Here is a 27,480-nt window from a genome sequence, read left to right on the forward strand (position 1 = left end):
CCGGTCCTGTTTGTCCAGATGTTTCCCGTCTTCACTGATGATTTCAGAACCACATCCGTCATGTACACACACCCTGGTGTCCATCTTCAGTGTCCCCGCCTTCCAGTTTTATTGCTGTGGCAAACTCCAAAAACCATCCGACACTCTGACCAGGCGATAATCATTTAATCCTAATAATGTGTTTCTCATTATGTGGGAACATGTGTGCTTTTCCTTGTGTGTGTGTGTGTGTGAATGTTTTTGTGTCTTCACAGTCTGGGGTCAGTGGTAATAGGAACGATCACAGTGCTACCTGTCTATGCTCGTTTGCACAGTTCCGTTCACAATCACAAATGCCGCAGCAGAGGCAGCGCGATGCTGTTGCACATTAAATCCTTCAAAGCACCAAATCCTCTCAACCTCCATGTTTTTCCTTTTCTCTCTCAATCACCCACTTTCTACTGGGAGGTCGACAGTGAGGTGCTACAGCCACTGCAGAGAACACAAGGAGCACACACAGAGATTTGAAGATGAGATGGAGGAGCTGCTGATGGAGACGCCTGTGATTTTACTGCATATCGATTGAGGCTACTGATTAAGAAGGTGGATGGAAGAAGGGGAGGGGGGGGGGCAAAAAGTGGAACCTTTGTGTTGTGGAGCTGCTGCACAATACAATCAAGCAACCAACCCCCCTTCCCCAAAGTCAAAACAATGCTGCGACACTGAGGTGGATCAGACACGTCCCAAAGAAACGACCGACAAGAAGCGAGGAAGTAGAGACGTCAGCTACACGCAGACAGGAACACGCACCAGCAGGGGGCGGCACAGCGGCTTTCTCACTCCAGCACTGAGCGCGCCGTGACATCACAGGGGGGGGGGGGGGGGGGGGGGGGCAAAGCAGCCAATCATGGGGCAGGGGCCTCAGCGCCAAGCAAGGAACACATGCGTCAGAGAAGAAATAACACGCACACGAACGCACACATACACATACCGACACATGTCCACGTAGCATAGAGTGCATATATCACATTAGAGAGTAATTGGGGGGGGGGGGGGGGGGGTCCGGTGGGAGAAGCGTCGGTCGGCTCAGCGGAGGCGGAGCTGTTTACAGAACCATCCAGTGGGGGACTCTTATTTTTTGGCTGCAGTGTTTTTGTACTCAACTCGCTGACACAAACAATCCAGTCGGGGGGGGGGGGGGGGTTAGGTCCTTAAAATGGCCCGAGACTCAACGCGGCCCACGCGTTGAGTCTCGGGCCGTCTCGGGCGACTCAACCTTGCACCCCTCCAGTTTGTAGATAATGACAGTTCAAAAGGTCAAAGGGCATGCACCAGCAGTCATCATGCGATTACAGTTCACAGGAAGCACTTTTTGTTGCTTTTTTTTTTTTTCTCGGTTATTTTACTGACATTTAGTTTTTTTTGTAGAAAAGAAGAAGAAGAAGAATCATCATGCCTTAGTCTAGTTGACTTTTTCTTTACAAATCTTATAAAACTACAAGTTGAACTCCTCTTTTTTTTCTCTCTCTCTCTCTCTCTCTTTCTCTCTCTCTCTCTCTCCTCTTCTTTTTTCTTTTGTGATTTTCCAGGTTTTCACACCTTGAGGATGGTTCTTGTGTTTGTCTTTTTGTAGTTTGCACTTCTCAGTCTTTGTCTTGCTCTCCTCGTTTGCTCATTTCCATCTGCGCTCGGGTTGTGTTTTTTTGGAGGGTGTTCTGGCAGTGGGTTTCCTGTCCTGGAAAACAGAGACACGCAATCAACACAAAGAAGAAACACACAGGCGGGATGACTCTGGCTGACTAAAAGAAACTTATGCAGAAATCAGGGACTATAATTTAAGGGTCTTTCACACCTACATTGTTTGGTTTGGACTTTTTGACTTTACTGTTTGGTCCGAACCAAAATAATAGGTGTGAAAGTTGCCGTGAACCACGGTCTAGACCAACGCACCATCATTTAGTCTTTTGTTTGCAGTCTGATAACACTAAATTGGATATGTCGACCTTTTGGACCAATTGCAGGAAGTTGAGGGGGGGCGACTCACAGGATTGTCTTTAGTCGTCCCCTCTAACGATCTGATGCTTCAACAACAAGGACGTTCATTTTGCTGGTATATTACCTCATTGAAATTTCAATGGCACAAATCTAGGACATTAACCTTGGTTCAGACCGGGGTCCAGACTTTCAGGTGTGAAAACGCCCTCAAACAAAAACTGAACAGAACGTGAGAGACTATCAGGCTCTAACAGGATCCACTATGTTACCATAGCAGCATCTATCCAAGCACTGGGATGCACAAGTGCTTGTTGTGTGTCCCGTACCTGGAGGACCGGGCAGTATGTGTATTTCAGTGTTTAACTCTCCGCAGACTGGTGCGCTGCACTGACTGAGCACCCTTTCTCACATCCACCCCCACCTGGAGCAAGGAGGGCGGGAGGAGGGAAGGAAACAACACTTGGACCAGTTAAGAGTGCTGGAGCGTCTGCATGTGACCAGAGCAGGAAACCAACCTTTCTGTCCACCAGGCAAAAATCACCGGCCCTCACGGTTTCACATACAGTCAATGATCAGCCAATCACTTTCCCAAAAGTACAAAGTTTAACATATTACAGCAGTAATGTGCAAGAATATTGTCCATTTCTGTTAATACATTTTATTTTCTACAAGAATTAAGCAGTTTTTAAATAATGATAATATCTGTATCTCTGGATTATTTCGTCATAGTTTCGGCTGATTGGGAAACAATACTTCCAACCTGTATTTGGCTGGTGGCTGAAGTTAATTTCCCACCCTTCACAGTAAAATGCTGTGTGCTTCAGTTTGCACGTGAAATATTTTGAGTTTAAATGATGAAAACAACAACTACTTACTTTTCTAGCGAGCCCATGTCCGGGCTGATCAGCAAACTGAACCTCAGCAGCATGGACCTCTTTCTTCTCCTTCTGCGCAGAAATCACACAATTTGAACATTAATATTAAAACATCACGTTTACATTGATTCCACAATGAATAGTTTGCAATCAGAGTGTTAAATAAAAGCAAAAAGCATCTGTCATGGCCACAAGCTATAGATAGAGATGGACGACATGACTGCTCCCAAAGAGTGACGCCAAAAGGTCTCAATCGCCCCCTTGTGGTTGCATAGGTAATCATTTCCACAGTGCCAATGCCCTGATCGCTAATGATCATCTCTGGCTCCAAATGAGCCAGATGGCCGCCGTTAGATAGATTTGTGGATATTGGGAGGAAGTGGAGACAGGTCCTCCATCTTTATTTACACTCAATAGTCACGGCAGATATTTCTCATGTGTTGCAGCAGACAACACATCAATCTGGTTTGATTCTGTGACTTCATCAAAAAGATACATTTTGATGACTGTTTTTGATTGTTTAATGGTCGTGAGCCAAAAAAAATCGAATTGAATGACCATCTTCCCAATCTGTTAATTAAATGAGATAAAAGGGATGGAGATAAAGATGTTCCCTCTCCGGGCACAGGAAGCAGCGGCTGGTTGGCGAAGCCACCTGACCTGGACCCGCCTCTCCTCCTGTCCCCAAGTGTGTAGGCCCGCCTCCTGGTGAGAGAAGCCCAGCCCCTTGTCATAGGGCTGCGTGCCCAGCAGGGGGCGCCCACGCAGCACATGATAGTAACCCGTGTCACACACCGGAGTCAGCAGAGCCTCCTGGGCCACGCGCACGCTGACGTCCGGTGCCGACGTCACTGAGCCGACCCAGCCCTGCAGCGAGTCCTTGTCTGGTAAGTAGGGTTGAAAGGCTCCGCCTCCGATCATCCTGGAGAGAAACATGCAAATGAAGAACGTAAAGGAACATGTGGAGTAAATATGTTAATGACCATGTCGGCTAGAGACAGTGACTTCTGTTTGACTTCAGTTAAAGCCGACATACCGATTGTCTCCGTTATGCTCGTTGGCCCGACTCAGTCCCGACACCTCAACCCGCTGGGCGTACACCTGCTGGCCTGCAACAACAGAAATCCCTTCCACTGAACCCAGCCTTTCACCTCCTCCCTTTGCTCCTCCTCCTGCCGCCAGGACCTCCCCTCTTCTCCCATCCGACCTCTGACCTCCCAGCTGGCCGTTTAGGTTGACCTTGGGTACGGCGCCACTGGCCCTGACCCTGTCCCTTTCTGCCAGTACACTCGCCGGCTCCTGTGGCGCCTCCTCCTCCTCAACCTCCCCTTCCTCATCATCCTCCTCCTCCTCCTCCTCCTCCTCCTCCAGCTCCATGATGGAGCCGCTGGCCCCGCTGGCTCGACTGCTCGGGCGACCCAAGCTGTAGGGGAGGGACAGCGTGGCGCCCTCCGAGTCGTCAGCACGACTGCTGCCGTCTAGCGATGAGTCCTCCACCGTAACCAGAGAGGGGCTGACCCCTGCTGGCCACACCTGGACATCGGACATCTCCATTAATGTGTCTTCCTCTGTGGTGGCTATGGGGGCACACTCGAGGCTGGATACTTCCTGCCAGAAGGGCTCCACTCCCAGGGGGGAGGGCAGGTTGTACATCATGGAGGCCGGGGACAGAAGCTCTTCCTGCACCAGCATGTAACCTGGAGGGAAGACAGGGCGAGACAAAAGAAAGACTAACACCACGCAGGCACAGCCAGGGAGAGGCCGGGGGGGTGGAGGGTCAACTGTTTCTCCAACTTCTACAAGTGAGTGAGAGTCAGGGAAACAGTGTCAGCCCTGTCCCAATATACTGCACCAGGAAGTCATGGAGGCTCGGTTTTTATTTGAGCCTGAACCATTTAGCTTTAAAACCTGAAATGAGCCTTTCACAGATACATCAGTATCAGCTTTTATGTTTATGAAATCTGTGATTTTACAGAATAAAAAAATGGAGAAAAGTTGTACATTTATGTTTAAATTGCACATAAATAGAGAATATAGACCAAGTATCTTTGATAGTATTTTCTACTCTTTCTTCATTATATTTATAGATCTTTTATAGTAACGGTTACTGCTAAGTTTTTAAATATTAAGCCTGATCACATTTCTTTGTCATATGGGTCTGATAACGACATCTCAGGAGTCACTTAATATTTATATCAACCGATGTATTGGGAACGGAAATATTTTACTTTTGGCATCTGCCTAGTTTTGGATTACTAATTTGGGAATCAGATATTCTTCAACCTATTACATTCAGTGTGAGTAAGTCAAACTGATCCTGTAGGATCTGACTCCAAGATCCTGATTAAATAAAAATCAATATATTCCCAGTTTTAAGGGGTCGAGCAGAATAATGTTCTTGTCGGGCAACAAAACATTGTATTATTAATCTTCCTTCATCTTTATACTGTCCCTTTTCTAATTGATATTAAACAAAACAACTATTTGGGCTGTTTTCCTTCTGATTTGGGTTTTAAGCAAATGCCGGCTCAGGTCTTGGACATTGGGACACAGCAGTAAGAGTGAGGTGGGGGATAAAGGGGCTTTGGTTTGTCATCCACTGTGAGTCAGGTGAGCGATGCTCTAGTTTGCCTCCATGTAAGGAAGTGAGTGTAGAGAACAAACATTGTGTTACTTGATAAGAGGAAAAAAGAACAGGTGAGAGTTGTGTATCTATTATGGGGTTAGAACGATATAGATTTAATGTAGAAGTGTGACCTTCGACATCTCAGTGAAAATATGTCAATTCGATTTTTTAAAAGGCTGTCAGAGACACATTTGTTTCAGCTGTTTCACAATTACTACTACAACTACTACATTTTAAAGGGTATACTGTGTATTTGTACATACCGACACTGTTTTTTATTTAAATGAAAATGTCTCTATCATCGTTCTAACCCCTGTTAGACGTCTCTGGGTGGGAGTCAGCAGCATGTTGCAGATTCTGTGGAGGAAAATGCAAGTTACTGTTGCTCTCACATTCTCCTGCAGCTGCGCATCAGATCCATGCTTTTATTGCTTCTGCATCCCAAGGTCACTGTGCACACACACTGTTCTCTACACACACACACTGTTCTATACTGACACACACATACACATACAGACGCAGACACTTTAGACGCACTGTTCTATTTAGTTTTGTAATTGATTTAAATCTATTAGTGGAAGTTAGTCTCCAATTTTCACACTAAACTGATCTAATCTATTACAAAGTTGAAGTATGTATTACTTGTCTATTAGGGAGGAATTTATAGGCTGATGGAATTTCCTAGAATAAATGATAATTTTATTTTATCTATCAATGTTTAAACACTGAAGTACTTAACATTAGTTTAACTAAGGTTTTACTAAGAAGTCATTGAATGTTAAAAAACTCAGAGGACACAAAGACACACAAACACACATCATATGTTTATGCTTTTTCTAACATTATTTGTAAGATTAGGTTCTTGGCAGATTAATCATGTGATGTATTAATGTGATTCACATTTATATCAAAAGCTGCATTTATATTTCAATTTGTTCTACCTGCACTTTAATGACAACAAGGGTTTTTGTTGAAATATAATTTATGTTTCATCCTTTGATACTTGGATCTCAACGGTTGCCTTCAATATAAACATTAATTACAGATTTAAAAGGTAAGAATTTTATAGAGTGGCAGTTTGGTTAATAATCTATTATTCGAGTTTAATATTAAAACCTTCTTTGAAGAGAAATAATGTTAATGAATGAGTTAAGATGTTGATTCAATGTTTTAACTATGTCTTTGCATCAGTTACTTTGGATGAATAGTGTTCAGTGATGTTGAACAGTAAAGGAGTATTTCACCCAATACATGTTTCAGTTAAGCAGCGAGAATCAAGGTAACAGATAAGAAAAATTGAAATTTCACACATTGAGCTTCCAGACATTCTCACAACATCTCAAGCTAACAACTGAAACTTGTTCTCATGGGCTCTATGACATATTTGGACAGTTAAAAATAACAATAATGGGTGAATCACCTCTTTACTGTCTCTGTATTTGTCTCTCAAAGTTTATGGACCATAGCGCGTGTAATAAGTGTGTGTGTGTGTCTGTGTGTGTGTTTCTGGGATGGTAAGAGGCCATGGATGATGGGAGGGGGCGCCAGAATGAGGTGATCAGGGATGAATGAGTCAGAATTAGGATGAGAGTTAGAATGAGTCAGATGAAACTGGGTTAGCCTTTCCCTTCACTCCTGCTATTTAAACACAAACACACACAATAACACATGTAAACACACAAAGGTGTCAAAGGCACATGATGTAGTGAAGCACAAATACACTCCACAGATTTTCAAGGAAAAAACACAACACACTGCACAGCACAGCACGCTACCCACTTTGCCACTGTACTCACACACACATATACACACAGAATACTGCATTCATATTACAGTAAAGGATGAGGACACACACTTTTATATCACAGGTGACGCCTAAATGTACAGAAATAATCACACTCACACACACAAACACACCTCACAGCGTTAAACCTGCTGGCAAATAACGTTCAGACAATGTCAACAATGAGTTTGTCGTCAGACTTGGGCAAAACATTTAATGAAAATCATTAAATATCGGCACACAAGATATTTTAGGATCATGGTAGTGTATCGATTTTTATTATTATTTTATTATATTTTCATATTTTGCCCACGAATGAAGGACACAATGTCAGAGCAGCATTGGACGTTGAACGTTATGAGCTACGCAGCTGATAATGTGTTACAGCGTTTAGCATGAAATAAAAAAACACACACTATTTATTGTACAAGAAAAGAAAACATTGGTTTGTTAATATAAGCATTTAAAAACAAGACTGAAATACACCTATTGAACAGAGAAAACATTTTAAACCGTGAAATAAACGTCATACATTGAACGCATGCCATGCACATAAAGATGTCATAATCAAAAACAGCAAACTTTATTTTGTTAAAGAAACTGCACACGCACACATTTTAATATTTGGGTAAAAACTTAACTTAATATTCATACACATAAATGTCTTGCAAACTGAGCTAAATAGAATGATCGCCTTGGCTTGCCATTAGATAACAATATTATTTTACTGCAGCCTAGGTCTGAAACACACACATACACACACAAACAGACACTGTAACAGCAAAGCATGCGGCATGCACATGCACAAACTGTAGTACACACACAGAGCTGGACTGAGAGAGGAGGAGAAGGTCCACGCTCTGACTGAACGAGGGAGGAGCGCGGGGAAATAAGATGACAAGAGAGGAGGAGGCCCAGAGGTCAACATGAGGTCAGATGAGGTCAGAGGTCGGAGAGGAAGAGCTGTGAGGAAGAAGAAGAGGAGGAGGAGGAGGAAGAGGAGGAGGAGCAGGGCGGCTGGGCAGTAGATATGACATGTCATAGGTTCAGAGAGAGAGAGAGAGAGAGACTGAATGGAGAACAGAGAGGGAGACAGTCCTGAGGAAAAGACACAATGTCAAGGTCGAGAGAGCATTGCACTTGTGTAACAACGTCTGCCGTCAGTGGGGGGGAAATTCTGTCTTTTTCTCAGGGAAAGAAAGAAAGAGAGAGAGACAGAAAGAACGAGGGAGGAGTAGAAACAAGGTATGAAGGCCCAGAGAACACTATCATCTGTGTACCAGTGTTACTTTTGACTAGTATATCCATCCCAGGCACACACACACACACACACACACACACACACACACACACACACACACACACACACACACACACACACACACACACACACACACACACACACACACACACACACACACACAAACAAACACACACACACGCACACACACACACACAAACGCACACGCACACGCACACACAAGCACACACAGATATCGCACAGAGTCAGACAAACATGGACATATAATCTGAACAAACATCCGTCATTTAAAAAAGAGGAAATTAAGTGTTTGGCCTTAAATGTCTTAAAATCCTGTCAGTGAGAGTGAACGGGAGCTTTCCTCATTTCTCATATTAAGCAAGAAGAATAAGAACCATCATGTTCGGGGCTCCAATATGAGGTGTGAAAGACAAATGACTTGTGCCCTTAGTGCATGCTGCAAAAGGCCGGGTTCATGGTGGGAGAATGACACCATTCGTCAGACCTTAAAAAACACGGCTCGAGTTTCATCATCATCATCATCAGCGTCAATTTGACATGAGCAGCAAACCACCATGCAGCCCGAGCTCCCTTCCACTTACCCCTTCTGAAAAACGGGGGTCTAATAACTCGAGGCTTGTGCACTAGGCGCGGCGGCCTCGTGTCCGTGATCTCTTGTGGAGCAACAGAGACAATAATGAAATTGGCTGTTACCCAGACTCCAGGCAAACAGGCTCTCAAATCTTTAAACTAACTGTCATATGTCAGTACATCTGTGAGTTGTATTTATTTACATGCTAACTCAATAATAGATGTGAGGAATAGTTGACACAGAGACAGAGTTATGGTGGTTTCATATGAAAGAAAATCTCTCATAATGTCACCAGGCACCAAGTAATTCCTTTAAAACTCTTAATTTCTGATCTTTACAGATTATTAAGAGACAATGACCTGAACATTTGTCTCACAGGGTATATGCTGAATATTAAATCCATATATATTTAATCTACTCTCACTCAAAATATCTTTAAAGGAGACACATTATGCTCATATGCTAACATGAGACACATCTTTCCTCATAGTGTCCATTGCTGCAGCTCCTCTAGAGGTCAGAAACACTGAAAAGGCATCTTATGTCTCCTTTAACAAACTTTGAAGGACTTCACTTTACTTTAAAACAATCAGATTCCTAACACAGTATAGAAAAAAGTCATGATCTGGACTCTAGGTGATTGAAATACATTAAATAACTTCTTGAAGAGCGTTGCAGATGTTTTTTAAATACAGTTGGTTGAATGTTCACTGCTGAATATATTAATTTGAGCTTTGTGAGTCTTATGTGCACGATGCGTTTGTGTGTCTTACCATTGCTGACGCTGGGCGACAGCAGAGTGGAGTCCCGGTCGCTGAGTCGACAGGCGCCCTCGTCCAGAAAGCACGGCGCTGGAGGCTGGACCTGTCCCTCCAGGGACGTCACGATGTCCGCCCGGTCGATGTTCTTCAGGGCGGTGTACAGGCTCTCCACTGAGAGGGGAGCACATCGGTGGTAGGAGATGAGGAAGCAGGTAAAACAACAGAAGAAGAGACGAGAGACAGACAAACAAAGAAAGTCAGGAAAGATGGGGGATTACTGAACAGTCAAAAAACAGATTCACTTCTGTGTTACAACTGAGATAATATCTGTGCCTTGCAGCTGCTTATGTGCACTGGGAAATTAATTCTACATTATTCATTTCTCAGAGAGGTACGGTTGTGTTGGACTCACTCTTGGCCCTTTTGCCTTCCCTGCCCGCCCACAGGTTGAGCAAGGCAGAGCTCTGGTCCAGCAGTGAGTTGGGATTCTCCACACGGATCCGGTTGATGTCGTCCGTGCCGAACTGAAGCTCTCGTGCCAACTCTGCCAAGAGAACAGACGAGCGGATTAATGGAAACCTCCATCTAATAACTCTCTGTGTGTGGAGCGCATTCCAAGAACTGTTCATCTTATTGGTTTCACACTCGGCACCAGTATTGTTCTGGGCTCAGGGATGTGCAGTGTTGAATTTGGTGAGATTTGATCTTGAAATACACAAATATTAATAAAATTGAACACAGCCAGTCCTTACTTGCTGGATTACTTTTAAAGTTTCAGTAAGAAAGCTGCAACCAGAATCGCCACAGGCCGAGCAAAGAGAAGAAACAGATGTAATAAGTGACTGACCTGCCCAACTCAAACCGAGCTGCTCAGATATCATGTTGATTTTGATCTCCGTCCTCTCCATGGCATTCACTGTGGCTACAGAGAAAGTATAACAGAAATATATAAGAATCCGTGGCCCCAGAAAAATGAAAGTGAGGAGACTCCAACTCTGGTTCTCTCTCAGTCCAGCTGATATCTAAGGGACCATAGTTTGCTGGTAAAATGATGTGTGAAGGTTGTCATGAGGGATTTAGACTTAATTGATAAATCATATCAACCTCCACCGCTCAAATTTTCCATTTTGTTTTGGTTCTCTTTCCTAAAATACTTGCTATTCCATTTGTTACTAGCAAAACTTACCTCGACAAAAAGCACTGATCTGTTGAATGAAATTAGAAGCAGGCACAACAATGTTCTTTTATCCACATGATCCTCGGGGCCGTGTGGGAAAGGGGGGCCGGTTCATTCAGGTGCTAGTCTCACCAGTCAGAGTAGCATTCAGAGACCGTCACAGAGGGACTGAGGTGCAATGTAACAGCGCTGTGTATTTGATAGACAGAAAAGGCCTTCCCCCCCCCCATTCAATCCCACCCACTGTCGGCACAAGTTCAAACCAACCACAACGGCCATCTTGGCTCATTTACCCCAGGCCAGTGTCAGGGCTCCTCTGTCTAGCTCCACTGCGAGGTCCTTCCCGTTTCCGATGCTAAGCTACAGGTGCTGATGCTAATGGTGTCTGCTGCCATGCCAGTGGAAATCGCAGTGGAGAAACCAGCGCCATGCAAAACCAACCATGGGGGGGGGGGGGGTCATTCATCTGTTCTCATAGCTACCAGGACACTGAGGGAAAATAAGAGGCCAATTTGCCAAGTGCCCTGGAGCCATTTTGGGGTCATGATGGGGGGGTGGGGGGGGGGATTGCTGCTCAACTTTTGGTCGCACATTCAATATACGATTTGCTCTGACCGCAGCGCAAAGAACTCTGGGTCATACTGTAGAGCAGTGCATTGCATCCAAGGCTCAGTCTGTGCCATGCGTGCACGCGAGACATATAGGGGGGACGGGAAGAGTAGGGAGCAGAGGGTTGTGGGTAAGAAAAAAGGGCAGTGCGACATTCAGTGCCCGTCTCCGCTGTGTGTGTGTGTCGGGAGAGGGCCGAGGGTCCGGCAGCGAGACACTCACCCAGGCCCGGCTCGTTCAGAGCACTGTAGCGCTCCCTCAGGGCGAGGGGGGTTAAGGTCCTCCTGCGCTCCTCACTCCCAACAACCTGAAATTAGATTATAACAACAAAATCACATTATACTTAAATTGTAAATTTTGTCTTGCATGTCTTTAAGGAGGTACCTTTGTACCCTTTTAATGAAAAATAGCTAAATACATGAATATGAGCACAATATCAACCAGTGTTTACATTTTTAACCCAGGACAAATATCCCCTGTTTCCATTACTGAGAATTCTCCATAAATACTGAGGAGAAGTCTTTTAAACAACTTTTGAAAAACTTTATAAAGATTCAGAGTTCTTACCTTGACACAAGGTGGCATGGTTATGTTAAGGTTACACAGAACGTGCTGCGTGTCCTCGTACTTGGTGCACTTCCGCAGAAAGGATAAAAAGCCAGCAGCCTCCTTGTTGCTGTCTCTGACCTGAGAGCAGGAAAAGACAGATGGAGAGAGGAAGAGAGACAAATAGAGAAGAGGCGGAAGGACGCATAGAAGTCAGACAAAGAAAAGATAGAGAATATAGAGAGAAAATAGTGGGGAAAGGAGAGAAAGCAGATAGAGGAGTAGAAGAGAGATGAGAACAGAAAGAAGTAAGCAAAGAGAGATGGAGCCAAGAGGAAGATTAAGAGAGAGGACAGATGAGAAAAGAAGAGAAAGAAACAGAGCAGGAGTGAGAAAGAGACGGGACAAAAGAAGACAGATCAAAAAAAGGTATTAGATCCCTCCACAGTGTCGGGGGCATGTGGCGGAGTAACATGGGACGAGAAGCAGGGGGGAAAAAGGGATGGAAGCAGTCCACAGGCAGGCGAGAGGGAGAGATTTACCTGCACATTTACCTGGACGTCTGTCAGACCAGACAGTTACAGAGTGACCGTGAGAGAGAGAAAGAGAGACAGTGAGACAGACACGTACAGACAGGCAAGGCCGCAAAGATAGGAAGGCAGGCAAAGAAAGTGAGGGCGTCACAGGACATGCAAACGATTACCGAGTGAGTCGACAGGTGGATAGGCAAGTTGTTTGTCGCACAATAATTAAAAGATAATCATCAAAGTATTGATCGGATGAGGAAATGTCTCACCGACAAACAGACACGGAAAGAAAGACGATGAGGAATAGATGAGGTACCAAACAAAACAAATAAGCAAACTAGTGAAACAGAAATATAGACACACATGAAGAGGCACGTACGTACACACGCACTGATAGGCTGAAGATATATCTGCTGTATTCTAGGCGTGTGCAGTGCATGTTACTGGAGAAACACAGAACTCAGACTCTATGGAAATTCTAGATTTATATTCTGCAGACAAAATATCCCGACGACCCTGGAGGAGGTAAGTTCTGTTACTTCTGAGATCATATCTGAAAAGGAGCGATCGCTGCGGCGTTGTGGATTTTAATCAACACTGTTATCTATGTGTATGCTTCTACACTGCCCCTAGTGTTCATGTGTGTATCGCATCTTGCGGACATGTAGCGGTCATTTCTGAGGACGTGCACAACCGATGCACCAAACGGACATATGAGGTAATAGGTGCTACACAAGGAAGTCATGATGTGTGCACGTGTGCGTAGTTAGAAGCACGTGTATCTCCGGCCATACAGTGCAAGAGAAGGGATTTAAATAAAAAAAAGGTAAGAAAACCAATAAATGACTGTAAGTTATGACAAGTGAGATGGACCGATTTTTAAAGTGATTCATCCATATCGAAAGGGAAACACTTGAAAAAACACATTGCATTAAAATAAGGCACAATTATTATTTTGTTGTGTAACTCGGAAAAACAATGATTTGACAAACCACAGGGATGAAGAAAAAAGACATCATGTTATGCAACATATCACAATATATTGAATTATCAATAACATATATTCTTTTATTCCATCCAAGATCTTAAACTTTATACAGTGTCACACGTTTGTCTCGGGTGTGGTGTGAGATTCCTGTGGTGGAGAGGGAACACAGCGCTGTGCTCGGAATCTCAACTTGTACATGCTAATGGTGAGACAAGCTGAAAAGTTTAAATCACAGTGAAAAGCACACGGACACGTGGACAAAAACCACCGTATGAACAGGTTGTCTCAGTGATCAGCAGGTGGGGGGGGGACCGACTAACAGGACACACTGAACCCGACAACACAACGAACCACAACACACTGTATGAGTAGTGAGCGACAGAGAAAAGGCGGGCGTGTGAGCAGTGAGACAGAGACAGACCTTGACAGAGACGGGCAGCCTGTTGTCCCTGAAGGCCTGGAAGCTGAAGCTGCGGGGCTGCTGCGTGGCCTTCCTGATGGGCACGAGGTTCCCAGAACACTCGAGGTGCAGCGGCATGCCCTCCATCAGCTGTGGAGGGCGAGAGAGAAAACGTTAAGGGTGACAAGATGAATCGGTTTTGAAACAAGCGCTAACTGCTCAAAACCCACAATTATCTCCATAACAGCTTCCCCTCTCTCTCCTGCACTGACCTCGATATCTCGACTGCGGGCCACCTCGGTGAAGTTTTCGTGCAGCTCAAGCGTCTTGTCCATCTTGTCGTCCGTCATGCAGTAACAGCGCAGACGCCCCTCCCGCGCTTCGTTCATCTTGGCGAAAATGACAAACTTGGCCATGTACGGCACGGACATTAACTCCCGGTACAGCAGGTTGGCAAAGGTCACGGCCTCCGCTGTGCGAGGACAGTCTGCCAGCCAGAACCTGGAGGAAAGTGGCAGGAGAGGAGAAAGGCAGAAAGAAGATGGATTATTATGCTGATGTGGGCTGAGGCGCAGGAGAGAGACACTGACTGGTCATAAATCCGCCCCCCCGGCTCCTGTTGAGGCGCTCACCTTGCAGACACGTTGGTGGTAAAGTTGGCACAGTTATGAGCGTACATCAGCTTTGTGGTCCCAGTGATGTCCTCCCACTGAGCTGGTGCAGTTCCACCTGAGGCACAACGAACACACCGTCATTCATGCCCCAGTGAACAGTGTCAAGATGCCATTAATACAGAGATACTAGGCAAACGTCTCGTGTGTCTGATCATCTCTAAAGTGGATTGTACCAATGACACTGCAGAGGAGACGCAGGCTGGTGGTATCGCCCTCCCCTGCGTCCCGAGGACTCTCCCTCCAGGACGGTGGCAGTGGGATGCGCAGCCCGATTGGACGGTGGAATTTGCGTCGGCGTGGTTCGATGGTCACCACCGGGCTGAAGGTCGCCTGGTTGCCAAGCTGCCGCGTCAGCAGCTCGTCAGGGATTGGCTGCGCCTGAGGTGGAAGCGGCGAGGGGAAAAGGTTGTTGAGCCGAAAGATGCCAGAAAGACGGGAGAAAAACGAATATGGAGCCGAACAAAAGGGCGGGGGTGTAAATTTGTTAATTAAGATACAAACAACTGAAGCAGAAACACGATGTAAAGGCTGAGGTACGGTTAGTGATGCAGGAGCATAGAAAACAGGCAGGAGACAGAAACAAGGGGAGGAGACATCAGGAAAATAGAACAGGACGTGTGCTGTAGACTGAAAAAACATCAAACTCGCAAACATACTCACACATGCAACCAATTCATATTTCACACTTGACCCAGCTCAGATCAGTGCATCAGCTTGGTCAGTGTGTGGCTCACAACTTAAATCAGGGAACTGAGGAGTGATGGATGGCTGGATAAAAGGAAAACATAAACAGAGCAGCATAAGGCACAAAGCAAAACTCATGCACTTCCCTGAAATAACGTCAGTGCCAATCAGTGCTTCGACAGACAACGTAAACAGCAGCATACAACCCCCCCAAAAACAAAAACAAAATGAAATGTGCAGCCCGTGATCCCTCATAATCTTTCTGTCGTTGAGCACAAAGCCGAGTGGAGGTGAAGTGTGAAAAGAGATTGTGAGCAGGAGCTTGGGCCAAGTCTCCATATGTGTGTCTGTGGAGGTCTGGATGAGTGACAGCCAAAAAAGCTCCTGCTGCAAATGCTAATTTAGAAACGCTGCAGTGTGGCAGCTCATGCTGAGACGATCCCCGGGTCAGGGAGAGGATTATATCAAATGTATTGTATTGACATCTAATATCATTTGCTAATTTAAAGACCCTGAAAACACACAGGGGTCAAAACAACTCGTAACGGGATTCATAGACGTACTTAAAAGATCAAGATTGATAATAACAACAGAACGAATAATCTGTCGGCAGTCAGCAATGCAAATTATACATCAAATCCATATTTTGGGTCATTTGTCAAACAGAAGATCGACTTCAGGATTTTAAATCTGTCAAATCTCAACTACACACAAAAAGAGCTGCTGGTAAACGTGTTGGCACAGATCACTGAGTCACAGCCTGAGCATCAGCTGTTCAATAATTCAAACATCTGTCCTCAGTAATTCTGAAAAAGCACCAGATTGTCTGTTGTATAAACAGCCGAGCAATTAGGAAAGAAGTGGATCGGAATGAGTTTTCAATTCTGCTCCTCCCTGTCTGCTCCATTCCATCCCTCCTTTCTTTTATATCCTTCTTTAATCCGAACTGCTCTGCTTACCTGCAGGCCCAGCCTCACTCTCTTGGTGACGGCCGTCTCGGGGAAGATGGCGTCGACGCGGGGCACCAGCTTACTGGTGAGCCGGCCGCCCTCCGGCCCGATCAGGTCGCTCTCCTGCTGAATGCGGGAGACCACGGCGAAGTAGAGAGGGAAGTCGGTGGAGATGATGCGGCGGATTCTCTTCTTGTCCAGCTCGTCGTGACTCTCCAGGTCTAGAGGTGGTGAGGAGTGAAGAGGAGGAGAGAGAAAGAAAAAACACACCTCCTTAATTATACAGGTGAGGGACAGTTTACCTCTGTGTCACCTACAAAAACGCCTCCTCACCCTGTGCCCTTGTTCTGCAACTGCAGGGTCATGCACCAAGACTAAAACTAACTTATCTGCAGCCGTGCAAGATCTCACAGAGAGAGTGGAATCCATTATCGGCCCACTGACCTTCATCCATGCCGTTCAGAATAGTTTCCAGCACCTCGTCTCCATAGCGGTTGCGATGCTCCTTCCAGACGGAGCCGTTCTCGCTGCGCAGCACCACCAGCTCCCGGTCACCGTGGCCCAGGGAGGCAAAGTGTGGGATCTCCACGATCACAGGCCTGCGAGGGAAAAGAGCAACATGAATAAATCATAACATGAAGTGATATGAAAATTGAAATGAAGCCTTTATTTAGGAAAACAATATATATTATAACATTTCTAATTTAGTTTTCTTCTGTTATTGTTGATATCATCATCATGTAGTCTCTGCATGAGAAGTGTACACGTATCAATGTCCACTAGATGGCACAATGACAAAGCTCATTAATATTACAGTAAGGTACAACAATTAATTGACGTAACTATGACATCTTTAAAACTATTGTATAAGACATTAAAAGAAAATGTAAATGTTTTGTAGGATCCTGAAAACTGTTTTAAACAGGACACAAATGTTTCAGATTTTAAATTTGATTTTAAATTCCAACGTCATCAAAAGAAACATTTAAAAAAAAACCACACTTCTCTCACTTGACTTTAAAGCTGACCAACAAATTAAACAACAGAGCTAACCCACCCTAGGAACTGCATACTGGACGGTCCCAGGGAGATGATGCGGCTCGCGAGCCCCTCCCCTTCCACCAGTGGAGGAGGCGTGGTCAGTTTCTGCGGTTTGACCAGACGACACGTGATGCGCGTGGGCGCGGCGCAGGTCCGAGGAGGGATGATGACCCTGAGGCCGTGGTGTCTGCTGCCTCGCATGGAGCCGCCCCGAGCATCCACCATAAAACTCACCAGGAAGCTGAAGGTCACATGGTCACAGTTTTATTTATCATTAAATAACACATTAGAGAAGACAGGAAGGTCAAATGTAACTGCTGGGTTCTACTGGGAGAATTTCTCTCCCCTGAATGATGCGCAAAATGATCAGCAATCTGTCTATTGTTACTAGCGTTGTTTTGACTTTATGCTTGAATGCAGAGCGATTCATAGAGAAGCCACCTATGAAATGTGTTGATTCTCTATTCATCTGAATTGTCTGAGTAGGACAGGAGAGGGCGGGCTGTCACGAGAGGCCATGAGGTGCAGCCAGGATGACACTAAAAGACTTTAAAAAAAGAAAGATGAACAATGTTTGATCCTCCATTAGACAGGCAGCTTCAAACAAGTGTGTGGGTCTGTGTGTGTCTGTGTTTGTCTGTTTGTGTGTGTCTGTCTGCTGACTCACTGTGCTCTGAATAAGTGATGACTAAGCACTGCAGACTAAATAAATTCACATCACGCTGGATTTACCTCATGGAGCTTGTCGTTAATGACTTAATTACAGATGTTTTACGCGTCAACAGCATAAACAGTGAAACAGGGAGTGGAAAAACTGTTCATGTTCCTAAACATCCATCATCGATATGTTGGCTAACTTACAACACACATCCTGAATTGGTTTTAATAAAAAAGTTCCTTTGCCGGTAGCAGATTTTTGGGGGTTTTGACGATCCTGCAGAAAAGAGATTAGGTGGAGGGAGGATTAATATTTTACTTTGGGTCACTGATCTCACTGAGTCTCTGAAATATTGTCTTTATGATAAGAAATACAGCCTCAATAAATAACACCAGTATGTTAGATGGTGAGGGTGAATATACTTTGCACGTTTGAAGGTCTTCTGCACAAGTCTCTGTGAGATCGAACATGAGGATTAAACATTAGCTCGATGTTTTATGAGCTCACCCCGTGTGGATGGGGCTGGCCACAGGGCTGACATTGTCCGAGGTCTCTGTAGCGGGACTGCTCGGGATGAGAGAGTCGTCATCGTACTCCTTCGGCAGCGGGACGGGAGTGTGCTGAGGTCGGAGAGGGAGGAAATAACAAAGACAGGGCAGAAAATATTTGAGAGGCGGTAAAATAACCATGACGGAGAAGATTAAGAAAAGAGGAGAGTGGGAGGGAATGACAGAGCAGACATAGAGGGAAAGGAGGGAGAGAAAAGATAGAGAATGATGAACAGAAGCAATAAGATAACACATAAAAAATGTATGTAATGTACACGGTACGGTTAAACCAACCTGATCCAACATAACTGTCTCTGGCGACACACAAGGGATTCTGGGTATAGCAGGAGAATAGGGCCTGTGGCGGAGCGAGAGAAGATAATGTAAGACAAGAGAAAATGGATGGCTTCAACTTTATAATAGACATTTTAATAACACTCTTGTATCTCATTCTGCTCGCAGACAAAGATGAATTATGTATGGCATTCAACAACTCAATTAATGACATATTTATTATGTTATTCTTCCACTTGTGGGTATCATGCATGTTTTATATCATCCTGTGCACGGTGACCTACGTGGTTCCGATGCCTCCCTCAAAGTCTCTCATAGTCTTCTTCGGCGAGAGGAAGTCATCGTCCTGGTCCTTGAAGTCATCGAGCTTCAAGTAGCGAGCTCCGTCCATCCCGAGCAGCTCGTCCCCTGTGGGACACATGAAGGGTTAACGGAGAGCGAGGAAAAACAGACACATGAAAAACAAGAGAGAAAAACGACAAGAGCAGGGGACTGCAGGGCAAAATTATGCTGAGCTCAACTCTCAAGTTCTTCCACTCGGTCGTAAAAATGTGGGGAACTTGAACTAATCTGCCAAAAGGATTTAGTTTTCACCCCTCGGTGGATTTTTATCTCATTTGAGAGGGACAGTATCTTGAACTGCGGCAGACCTCTCTGAGCTCGGATCAAACATAATGCCACTGCAAATCAATTCTTTGTATGTGGAAACAGTAACTATTACACCAGCATGACTCCCGTCCCTCCACCTTCACGACGCCACAGACAAATGGCCACAAAGTGATTTCAGATAAACAGTTAGTCCAAGCACACCGAACAATATCTAGAGCGAATGGAAACCACAGGAGTGAAAGAAGATGTCTGGTAAAAAAAGACAGTGAATATTAACACAGCTGAGGACACTGCATGGACGGCAGTGAGCATGCCCATTAAATATGAAATCACATGTGGAGATGGTTGTTTCTGTGTAGGAGAAAACACCTCAATTAATAAAGGAAGAATGACATGAAATAATACGTTCAATAACACTTTAAAAGAGCTTTTTACAGATTGATGAGTACAAGTTTGTAAATAAAAAAATAGTAACACAAATAAAACAGATTCAAAATGAAGTTTTCATGTGAAAATCCTTTAAAATTTTGATTTAACTCTGAATTTCCTAAAAGCAGAAAGACGGCGGCAATAACATGAATTGTGTTTTGTTTACAGGAGCAAGTCCCAGCTGGTTCACAGCGTGTGTGTAATCAGCTTATTGATTCATTCAGCTGTGAAAAGCAGGAGTTACTGCGACGCTGAATTAGAAAGAGGCCGTTTGTCTTTTAAATTGCAGAAATGCTGGAGCTCCGTCAATTATGAAGCCATGGACAGATAACGCTGGTAAAAAAGGAAAATGTTGTGACTACATGCGGATGAGAAACAGACACATTTCTATTAAATCAATCTCTGAGCCAGAGAATAACGATAGAGGAGACAAAGACAGAGAGGAAAGCAAACAGTGCCGGAGTCGAGAGCCGACTCAGAGGAACTGAGTAAAAAGACAATTAGTGACGCACAAAGAAAACAAGGTAAAAGTACGATTACAATGACGCCACAAGTTCACTAGGCACCGGACCCAACAAGTAGAGATACAGACACAATCCTACCTAACGTTAGCTGGGCAACCCCTACAAAACAAATGGGAAAAGGACGTTATAAACAGTCACGTTCACATCTGACTTCATTGAAATGCCAATGTACCTCCCAAACATTCTTCTTCTACCAAAATCAGAGTCAGAGATGAAAATGAATGATCGAAGCCGCGCCAGCAAATCAGATGACCTACCTTCATCCTCTGAGACATCCAGTATCTCATCCACCGTCTCAGGGAAACTCATCCGATGCTTCTCTGTAGTGATCTGTGAAGAGCAGGAGCAGAGAAGGGTGGAGAGCAAAACCAAGATTAAAACTTGGTGGAGCTGAGCCTGATCAAGACTGGGGAATTGTTTTATTGAACATCTGAGCCATGGTGTGTCAAGGCTACTTCTCTGCGCACACAGGTGTAACCATGTGAACCAGGGATGATGCGTTCGCTCACCGCAGAGACGGACTCCTCGGTAACCAGCTTCAACACGTCGATGACGGAGATGTAACCGAGTCGCTTGGCGATGCCCAGGGGAGACGTCCCGTTCTGTGCAGAGACGCATGAGAACCATCACACACAGGATTTCAACAATACAAATCCTTTCAATAAAGTAGTTAATAATAGCACCTGCTATTTTTACAGATAATGTCAAAATGTGATAAACCTTTTAGAAGTAGAGGGAGAAAACACAAAGTGAATACACATACAGATCAAATCATTTAATGACAACAATTGCTCTAGAAGAAAAACTGAGCCGATGTTAACACACATCACTGTTTGGTCAATAGGAAGCTTATCACAGGAGAATGGGGGAAGGTCTCACCGAAGTGATCTCATTCGGCTCGGCTCCGTTTTTCAACAGCAGGGTGACGATGTCGGTGTGGCCCTGCTGAGCCGCCTGGTGGAGAGGGGTGTAGCCCATCTGGAGGAGCAGAGATGGAAGTGGTCAAACAAAACAAGACACAGAGGAAGCTGTGATTCAATCTACGGTTTTGGCCGCTGACGCCAACACCAGCGTCGCCCCTGACATCCGGCTCATACTGGCTCATACTGATGATTACTGGTGCGTAAACAAACACGTAAACAAAACTGCAAACATCATAAGGACCATATGGGGAACAGGTCTCACGTGTGTATAAATAGTACACGTGAGAAAAGAGATGTGTTACCCTCGTCTTGCTGTTCACGTGAGCCTGCTGCTGCAGGAGGAACTTCACCATCTTGATGTTGCCATAGTGACAGGCCACATGAAGGGGTGTGTAGCCCATCTGAGACGAGAGAGAGGGGGGGGGGGAGAGAGAGAGACACAGAGAGAGAGAGTCTTAAGATATTTAAACATTCCATCTAAATGTGTGTACACTAAACATGGTATTTATAGTCATGACCCTATTTAATTAAGAAATTGGAGAAAACATCTTGTGATTAACATCAGTAATGAGAAATAAATCAACTCGCTGACATCAACTTGATATTATTATATTTTTAGCGCGGGGGGGGGGGGGGGGGTTGTGGAGCTTACCCGTGAAGCAGCGTAAACGGACGATCCCTGTTTCACCAGTGTGTCGGCGATGCCCACGTGACCCTCCTGAGCCACGAGGTGCAGAGGGGTCAGTCCACTCTGAAGGACAGAAGGAATTTAACAGGAGACGATAACCACGCATTTTATTCTCCTAATGCATTTTGGATCCGTTCTCCTCTCCATACCTTGTTTCCCAGATTCACGTTGGCCTGTTTGGCGATGAGCAGAGCCACGATGTCAGGCCGCCCCTCCTGTGAGGCCAGGTGCAGGGGCGTGATGCCCTGGAGGGACTCGCAATTGGGCGAAGCCCCGTTCTGCAGCAGACAACTGGCCACCTCCATCTGGTTCTGCTTGGCGGCTATGTGCAGGGGAGTGTAGCCGTTCTGCAGAGAAACAAGGACAAACAAGCACAGATTGAGAATCGCCTGTCTTAACATTCTTCTGGTCTAATTTTAGATTAAAACTTAAATCCTTTTTTGATGAAGGGTCTTTCAGAGAACCAAGACGAACACGTAGTTGTGTTTAAGTATAACACACTCGTTTTGACCTGTTTAGTATTTTGTGTGAGTGATGGGTAAGCATGCCGCCATGTGTGGGCACATCGGACACACGTATGTGAGCGTCTTACTCGAGCTGTGCTGTGTGCAGATCCTCCCTTGCTGACCAGAAGTCTCACAACATCCAGGTTGTTGTGATGGACGGCCACATGAAGGGGTGCCAGACCGTTCTGTTAAACACACACACGAATACACAGATGTGCACATATATAAACCAACAGACACACAGAGACAAGAAAACAGCACAGAAACACATTTATATATGAGACACAAACCACGATGCTCTATCAATCAGCTCGTTCTCTACGAGGTCGCGACTGGATCGTCACAGCCTTGTAAAAAGTGCGTCACTGTTTTCGAGAGAGATGTGAACTAAGTAGAGCACAGACGGTCTCACCTTGCCGGCTGCGTTTGGGTTGGAACCTCTCTCCAGAAGGAGTTCTGCCACGTCCACCTTTCCATACTTCGAGGCCACGTGGAGGGGAGTGAAGCCCTTCTGCTCAAAGGAGAGAAAGACAGAGAAGTTTACAGAACATCAAACAGCTTAAGTCAGACATACTGTTGCACCATCTGAGCATTCATCCAGATGCGGCAGGATTTTTGCAATTTGGCTTCTGCGCTACCTTCGTCATCTTGATTTGCTGCGCTCCAGCATCCAGCAGTATTCGAATGGTGTGCACGTGTCCTTCACGTGCAGCTATGTGTAAAGGAGTGTGGCCTGCAGATGTAGCTGAGTCGGGGTTTGAGTTGTGCTCGAGCAGCAGCTTGACGAGCTCCTTGTGGCCCATACGGGCGGCACAGTGCAGAGGCGTCTGATCGTCCTGGACCCAGACAGGAAGGAGGAAGAGGTCAAACAGGACACAGGAAAATCACTGTTAACTAGGTTTCTATTGATTTTGCACTTGAAGTGTTTAGGTTGTCTGACAGACCTCCTCTAGAAACACTTGACAGTTCATACCTTCGCCTTCGCATCCACTTGCGCAGAGTTCTGCAGCAGAAACTGAGCGACTTCACAGTGTCCTGCTCTGGAGGCCATGTGCAGGGGAGTCTCCACTTTCTGGTGGAGGTAAACACACACAACCACAATCAATCTACATAGTACAATGTAATATGTATGGACGTAGACTTTCAGGTTATTCATCCATTACTGTATATCTGTGTCAATTTTCAAGTTTTTGTAACTTGTAAAGAAAAACATGCTTCTTATGGTTATTTATTTCCAGTTTTTTTACTTTAAGATCAAGGTAAATATCTTTTTTGTTTAGTATAAATCAAATTCACCTATAAATCCACCTTGCTCATCCGAGGGCCCATGGTTAAGATCAGTCTATTAATTTCAGTAATCCAGACATAATTAGAAGCTTATTCTACAATTTAATTTTTAACGACACTGACTTCACGTGGAGGTGAAAGAGAAACTCTGGCTAACTGTTTTATTAATGACCCATACAATTAATCTTCTCCTGTAATTAAGTATTTCAAACAGCATGGAATTCAATCTTTCTTAAAAATGTGAAGTGAGGACATTTTGTAAAACATCTCCACACGAATAACACCAACTGTTAATTTGATTAACTGGCAATATTGGAAAGAACTTAATGGTTTATTTTTGGGAAAGCAAACAGGCTCTCACCACATTGGAAGCATTAGGTGAAGCTCCTCTTTGGAGCAAGTTCTTCACGATGTTCAGATGACCCATGAAAGCTGCTACATGAAGAGGAGTGAGACCAGACTGCACAAACACAGACAGAGAAGAGCAACTCAATATAAATCCACTATCGAGACCTCAGAGGACATTCTCCAGTTCTTAAGCCACTTCTGACTGATTGGCAGTCAAAACATTAAAGACAGGAACTGCCATCTGACAGGGAAGTGGAGGAATTTGAAAATACACCAGGGAGTTATGAAGCAATGACTGTTCAGGGTATTTTTTTAAAGCCGGTAGTGTGGATTTTTATGATCATTTTCTGACTTGTCTCCTCTGTGGCCACATCGCCTCACCTCTGTGACAGCTTCTAAGGAGGCGGAGTGCTTCAGCAGCAGGTCCATGGACCGCATGTGGTTCTTCTTGCAAGCGATGTGGAGAGGTGTGAAGCCATTCTGGAGAAACAGAGAACAAGGTTCACAACTAGACATGTGTGCGGTCCAGAGGCCTTTCGATCAAAAGATGTGTTCAAATAAATATTAGAGGTTTTTCTGCTGTAGGTTATAAATATTGAGATTATATTGTGTGCATTTCACAACTGTATCCAAACGGTGATGGTGAATGTTAAACGTGGCAATACGAAGATTCAAAGACAATATGTACTTTCTACTACTAGTCCTGAACGATGAAAGTCATTTAATAATCTATAAAGTCTTAAAAAACCAAAACATTCAAAGTAAATAACAGCTGCATTTTACAAAACGTAAAAAGGTTAGTCACCAGAGCACGTGAATTGGCTTTGGCCCCCTTGTCCAGTAGGACCTTGGCCATGCGGTGGTGACCACAGTGGGCTGCTACATGAAGAGGGGTTAAATGGTCCAGCGTGATGTCATCAATCTCGGCACTGTACTGCAGCAGCTGCTTCACACAGTCCATGTGGTCCCCCTGAGCTGACATGTGGATGGGGGACAGACCGTTCTGCAGGACACGGAGGAAGGTGGAGAGGAGATGGAGATAGATTAAGTCGCATGAATCATCCTGACTGTAGCTCAGACTCCTTGGAGGTATGATAATCAATCCGTGTTCGACAAGAGTTTAAATTAAAGTGCTCGGTTAGGACATCTTGATTCAAGTTAATTAGTCAAACTTGCATGAAAGCGTTTACATTTTTAGCAAGCTAGAAATATGAGATTCAGTCAAAGTCAGTAGTCAACCGGAAACCTTGATGATCGATGCAGATTACAAAGCTTCCAGGGACAGATTACGTATTTCATTACGGTCATCTACCTTGGTTTTAGCCTGGATGGGAGCTCCATGTTCCAGCAGGAGCTCAATAATGCGGACGTGACCATTCCTGGCTGCACAGTGGAGAGGAGTCAGCTCATCCTTCAAAGAGACGGAGAGGGAGACTCATTGGAAAAGTGTTTAACGGTATAAGGGACAGAAATGAGCACATTAGCAGGAGGGAGGATAACAGATGAGGGGAAACAGAGGCGATGAGCATCCAAACGGACTAAATACTTTTTGTACCTTTGTTACGGCATCAATCTGTGCCCCTCTGTCCAGCAGCAGTCTGACCATCATCACGTTTCCCCTCCTGGCAGCTATATGAAGGGGTGTGATGCCATTCTAGGGAAGCAGCGGAGAAAACAAGTTAGTATTTGTCACCATTTGTGAGTCCAGATTATTTGAAAACATAACAAAAGTACTGTATTATAGAAACTGAACTACATGTATATGGGGAATACATCTGGAACGAATCCCGTTTTTCTCAGTTTCATTTTTGACCCTGCGGATGAACCGACCTTGGGTGTGAAGTTTACGTTGGCTCCTCTGTTCAGCAGCAGCTGGGCTACGCTCATGTTCTCATAGTGGGCTGCGATATGGAGAGGTGTGAAACCAGTCTATAGAGGAAGATACGCGATGGGAGACGAGAGTGTAAAGACAGTCTATTCATACCACTATTAAAATGCAAGGTTAGACATGACACAGATAACAAGATGAGAGAGTTTGGACATTTTGACTTAGTGCTATTTCATTTTGATATTGTATTCATTCATAAAGACAAAAGCCCAGTTTTATTTATTCCTACTATACACTCAACATTTTTTCCCAATCCTTTTTCCTTTGGTTGATTGTGTTATCATATTAAACCTTCACAGCAGTATATATAAATAGTTGGTGCATACCTTGCTGAGTACATCCGCATTGGGATCGTTCTGTAGGAGAACCGCGGCGGTCCGCGTGTCGTCGTTGCGAGCGGCGATGTGCAGAGCGGGGAGCCGGACTTTGCCCTTGGTGCCGTAGTTGATGAGCAGCGCCACAACGTTTTCGTGGCCCTGCTGGAGGGCGACGGCCAGCGGAGTGAAGCCGTCCTGAGACAAGAGAGGAAGAGGAAAAGAGATTGAGAAATAGTGGACGAGCAAAAAACAGGGATTAAAATGAGGAAGAGGAGAGAAAGATAAAGGACTGATGAAGGGGTGAATAAGAAACAATGCAGAACAATAATTTCTTGAGCTGATACAATGAATGATCTACCGTCCTGTTGCTCAGCTATTCTTTAACCCGACATAAATAAAAGGTAAAACATGTATTTTTATGGAAAATGTGCACAAGCAACCATTAACCATCTCATTAACAACAAATTACCTGTGTGAAGGAAACAAACAGCAGATTGTCGCTTTCCTAAACTGTGCCTCTCTGTCACATTTGATATAAAACAGATACCAATGATGTGGAAGGATCTAATCCCGGGGAAACCTCACAATCCAGCAGGCAGTTTGAGGGACACCTACCTCGGTCGGGAGACTCTGATTGGCTCCGTTCTCCAGCAGGAACTTGACGACCTCTAAGTGATTCTCCTGCGCTGCCATGTAGAGGGGACTGAACCCTTTCTGCTCGGGCACAAATTCATTTGGAGTTTCAAATACACAATCACAACATTATATCAACCTTTAGGACAACACACACAAACACATCTACATACAAACACAGATTTAAATAGTCACCTGACCTGGAGGAATACATATTTAAACAGGGTTTATCTTTACGAGACACACACCCATACAGGACAGAGACTCACCCTCACAGATAATGTTTGTAAATATATACAACTCTGTAGCAGATGCGTCACAAACACACACACGCACTTTCTCTTGCTCACAGCTCATGGT

The 27,480-nt window shown here is 44.8% G+C and overlaps 1 protein-coding gene across 1 annotated transcript; it reads right to left on the reverse strand.

The window, feature by feature from the left end:
* Positions 1-1,507: 1,507 nt before the first annotated feature.
* LOC133974952 (ankyrin-1-like) lies at positions 1,508-26,619 on the reverse strand. The gene is made up of 36 exons (XM_062412777.1): positions 26,497-26,619; positions 26,113-26,211; positions 25,838-25,936; positions 25,595-25,693; positions 25,088-25,285; positions 24,664-24,762; positions 24,296-24,394; positions 23,621-23,719; positions 23,286-23,483; positions 23,060-23,158; positions 22,734-22,832; positions 22,291-22,488; positions 22,106-22,204; positions 21,756-21,854; positions 21,410-21,508; positions 21,040-21,132; positions 20,788-20,860; positions 19,253-19,376; positions 18,969-19,032; positions 18,634-18,746; positions 17,485-17,709; positions 16,872-17,026; positions 16,437-16,648; positions 14,967-15,171; positions 14,752-14,848; positions 14,392-14,620; positions 14,141-14,269; positions 12,226-12,345; positions 11,881-11,965; positions 10,720-10,794; positions 10,285-10,416; positions 9,885-10,043; positions 3,886-4,546; positions 3,645-3,771; positions 2,850-2,921; positions 1,508-1,714 (listed from the first exon to the last, which is right to left on the reverse strand). The coding sequence occupies exons 2-36, from the start codon at positions 26,167-26,169 to the stop codon at positions 1,652-1,654; spliced, it is 4,854 nt and encodes a 1,617-aa protein (XP_062268761.1). The 5' UTR covers positions 26,170-26,211; positions 26,497-26,619; the 3' UTR covers positions 1,508-1,651.
* Positions 26,620-27,480: the final 861 nt, after the last annotated feature.

The sequence above is a fragment of the Platichthys flesus genome, chromosome 19 (genome assembly GCF_949316205.1).
Source record: "Platichthys flesus chromosome 19, fPlaFle2.1, whole genome shotgun sequence".
In the NCBI taxonomy this organism is placed as follows: domain Eukaryota; kingdom Metazoa; phylum Chordata; class Actinopteri; order Pleuronectiformes; family Pleuronectidae; genus Platichthys; species Platichthys flesus.

What these genes read in the sequence shown, in the direction of transcription:
- LOC133974952 (XM_062412777.1), bottom strand. Translation starts at nt 26,169, where the DNA reads ATGAGCGTAGCCCAGCTGCTGCTGAACAGAGGAGCCAACGTAAACTTC. An exon ending in ACCACCAACGTGTCTGCAAG is followed by an intron (nt 14,621 to 14,751) that starts GTGAGCGCCTCA and finishes ACTTTCCTCCAG; the next exon opens with GTTCTGGCTGGCAGACTGTC. An exon ending in TCTGAACGAGCCGGGCCTGG is followed by an intron (nt 10,795 to 11,880) that starts GTGAGTGTCTCG and finishes CTTTCTCTGTAG; the next exon opens with CCACAGTGAATGCCATGGAG.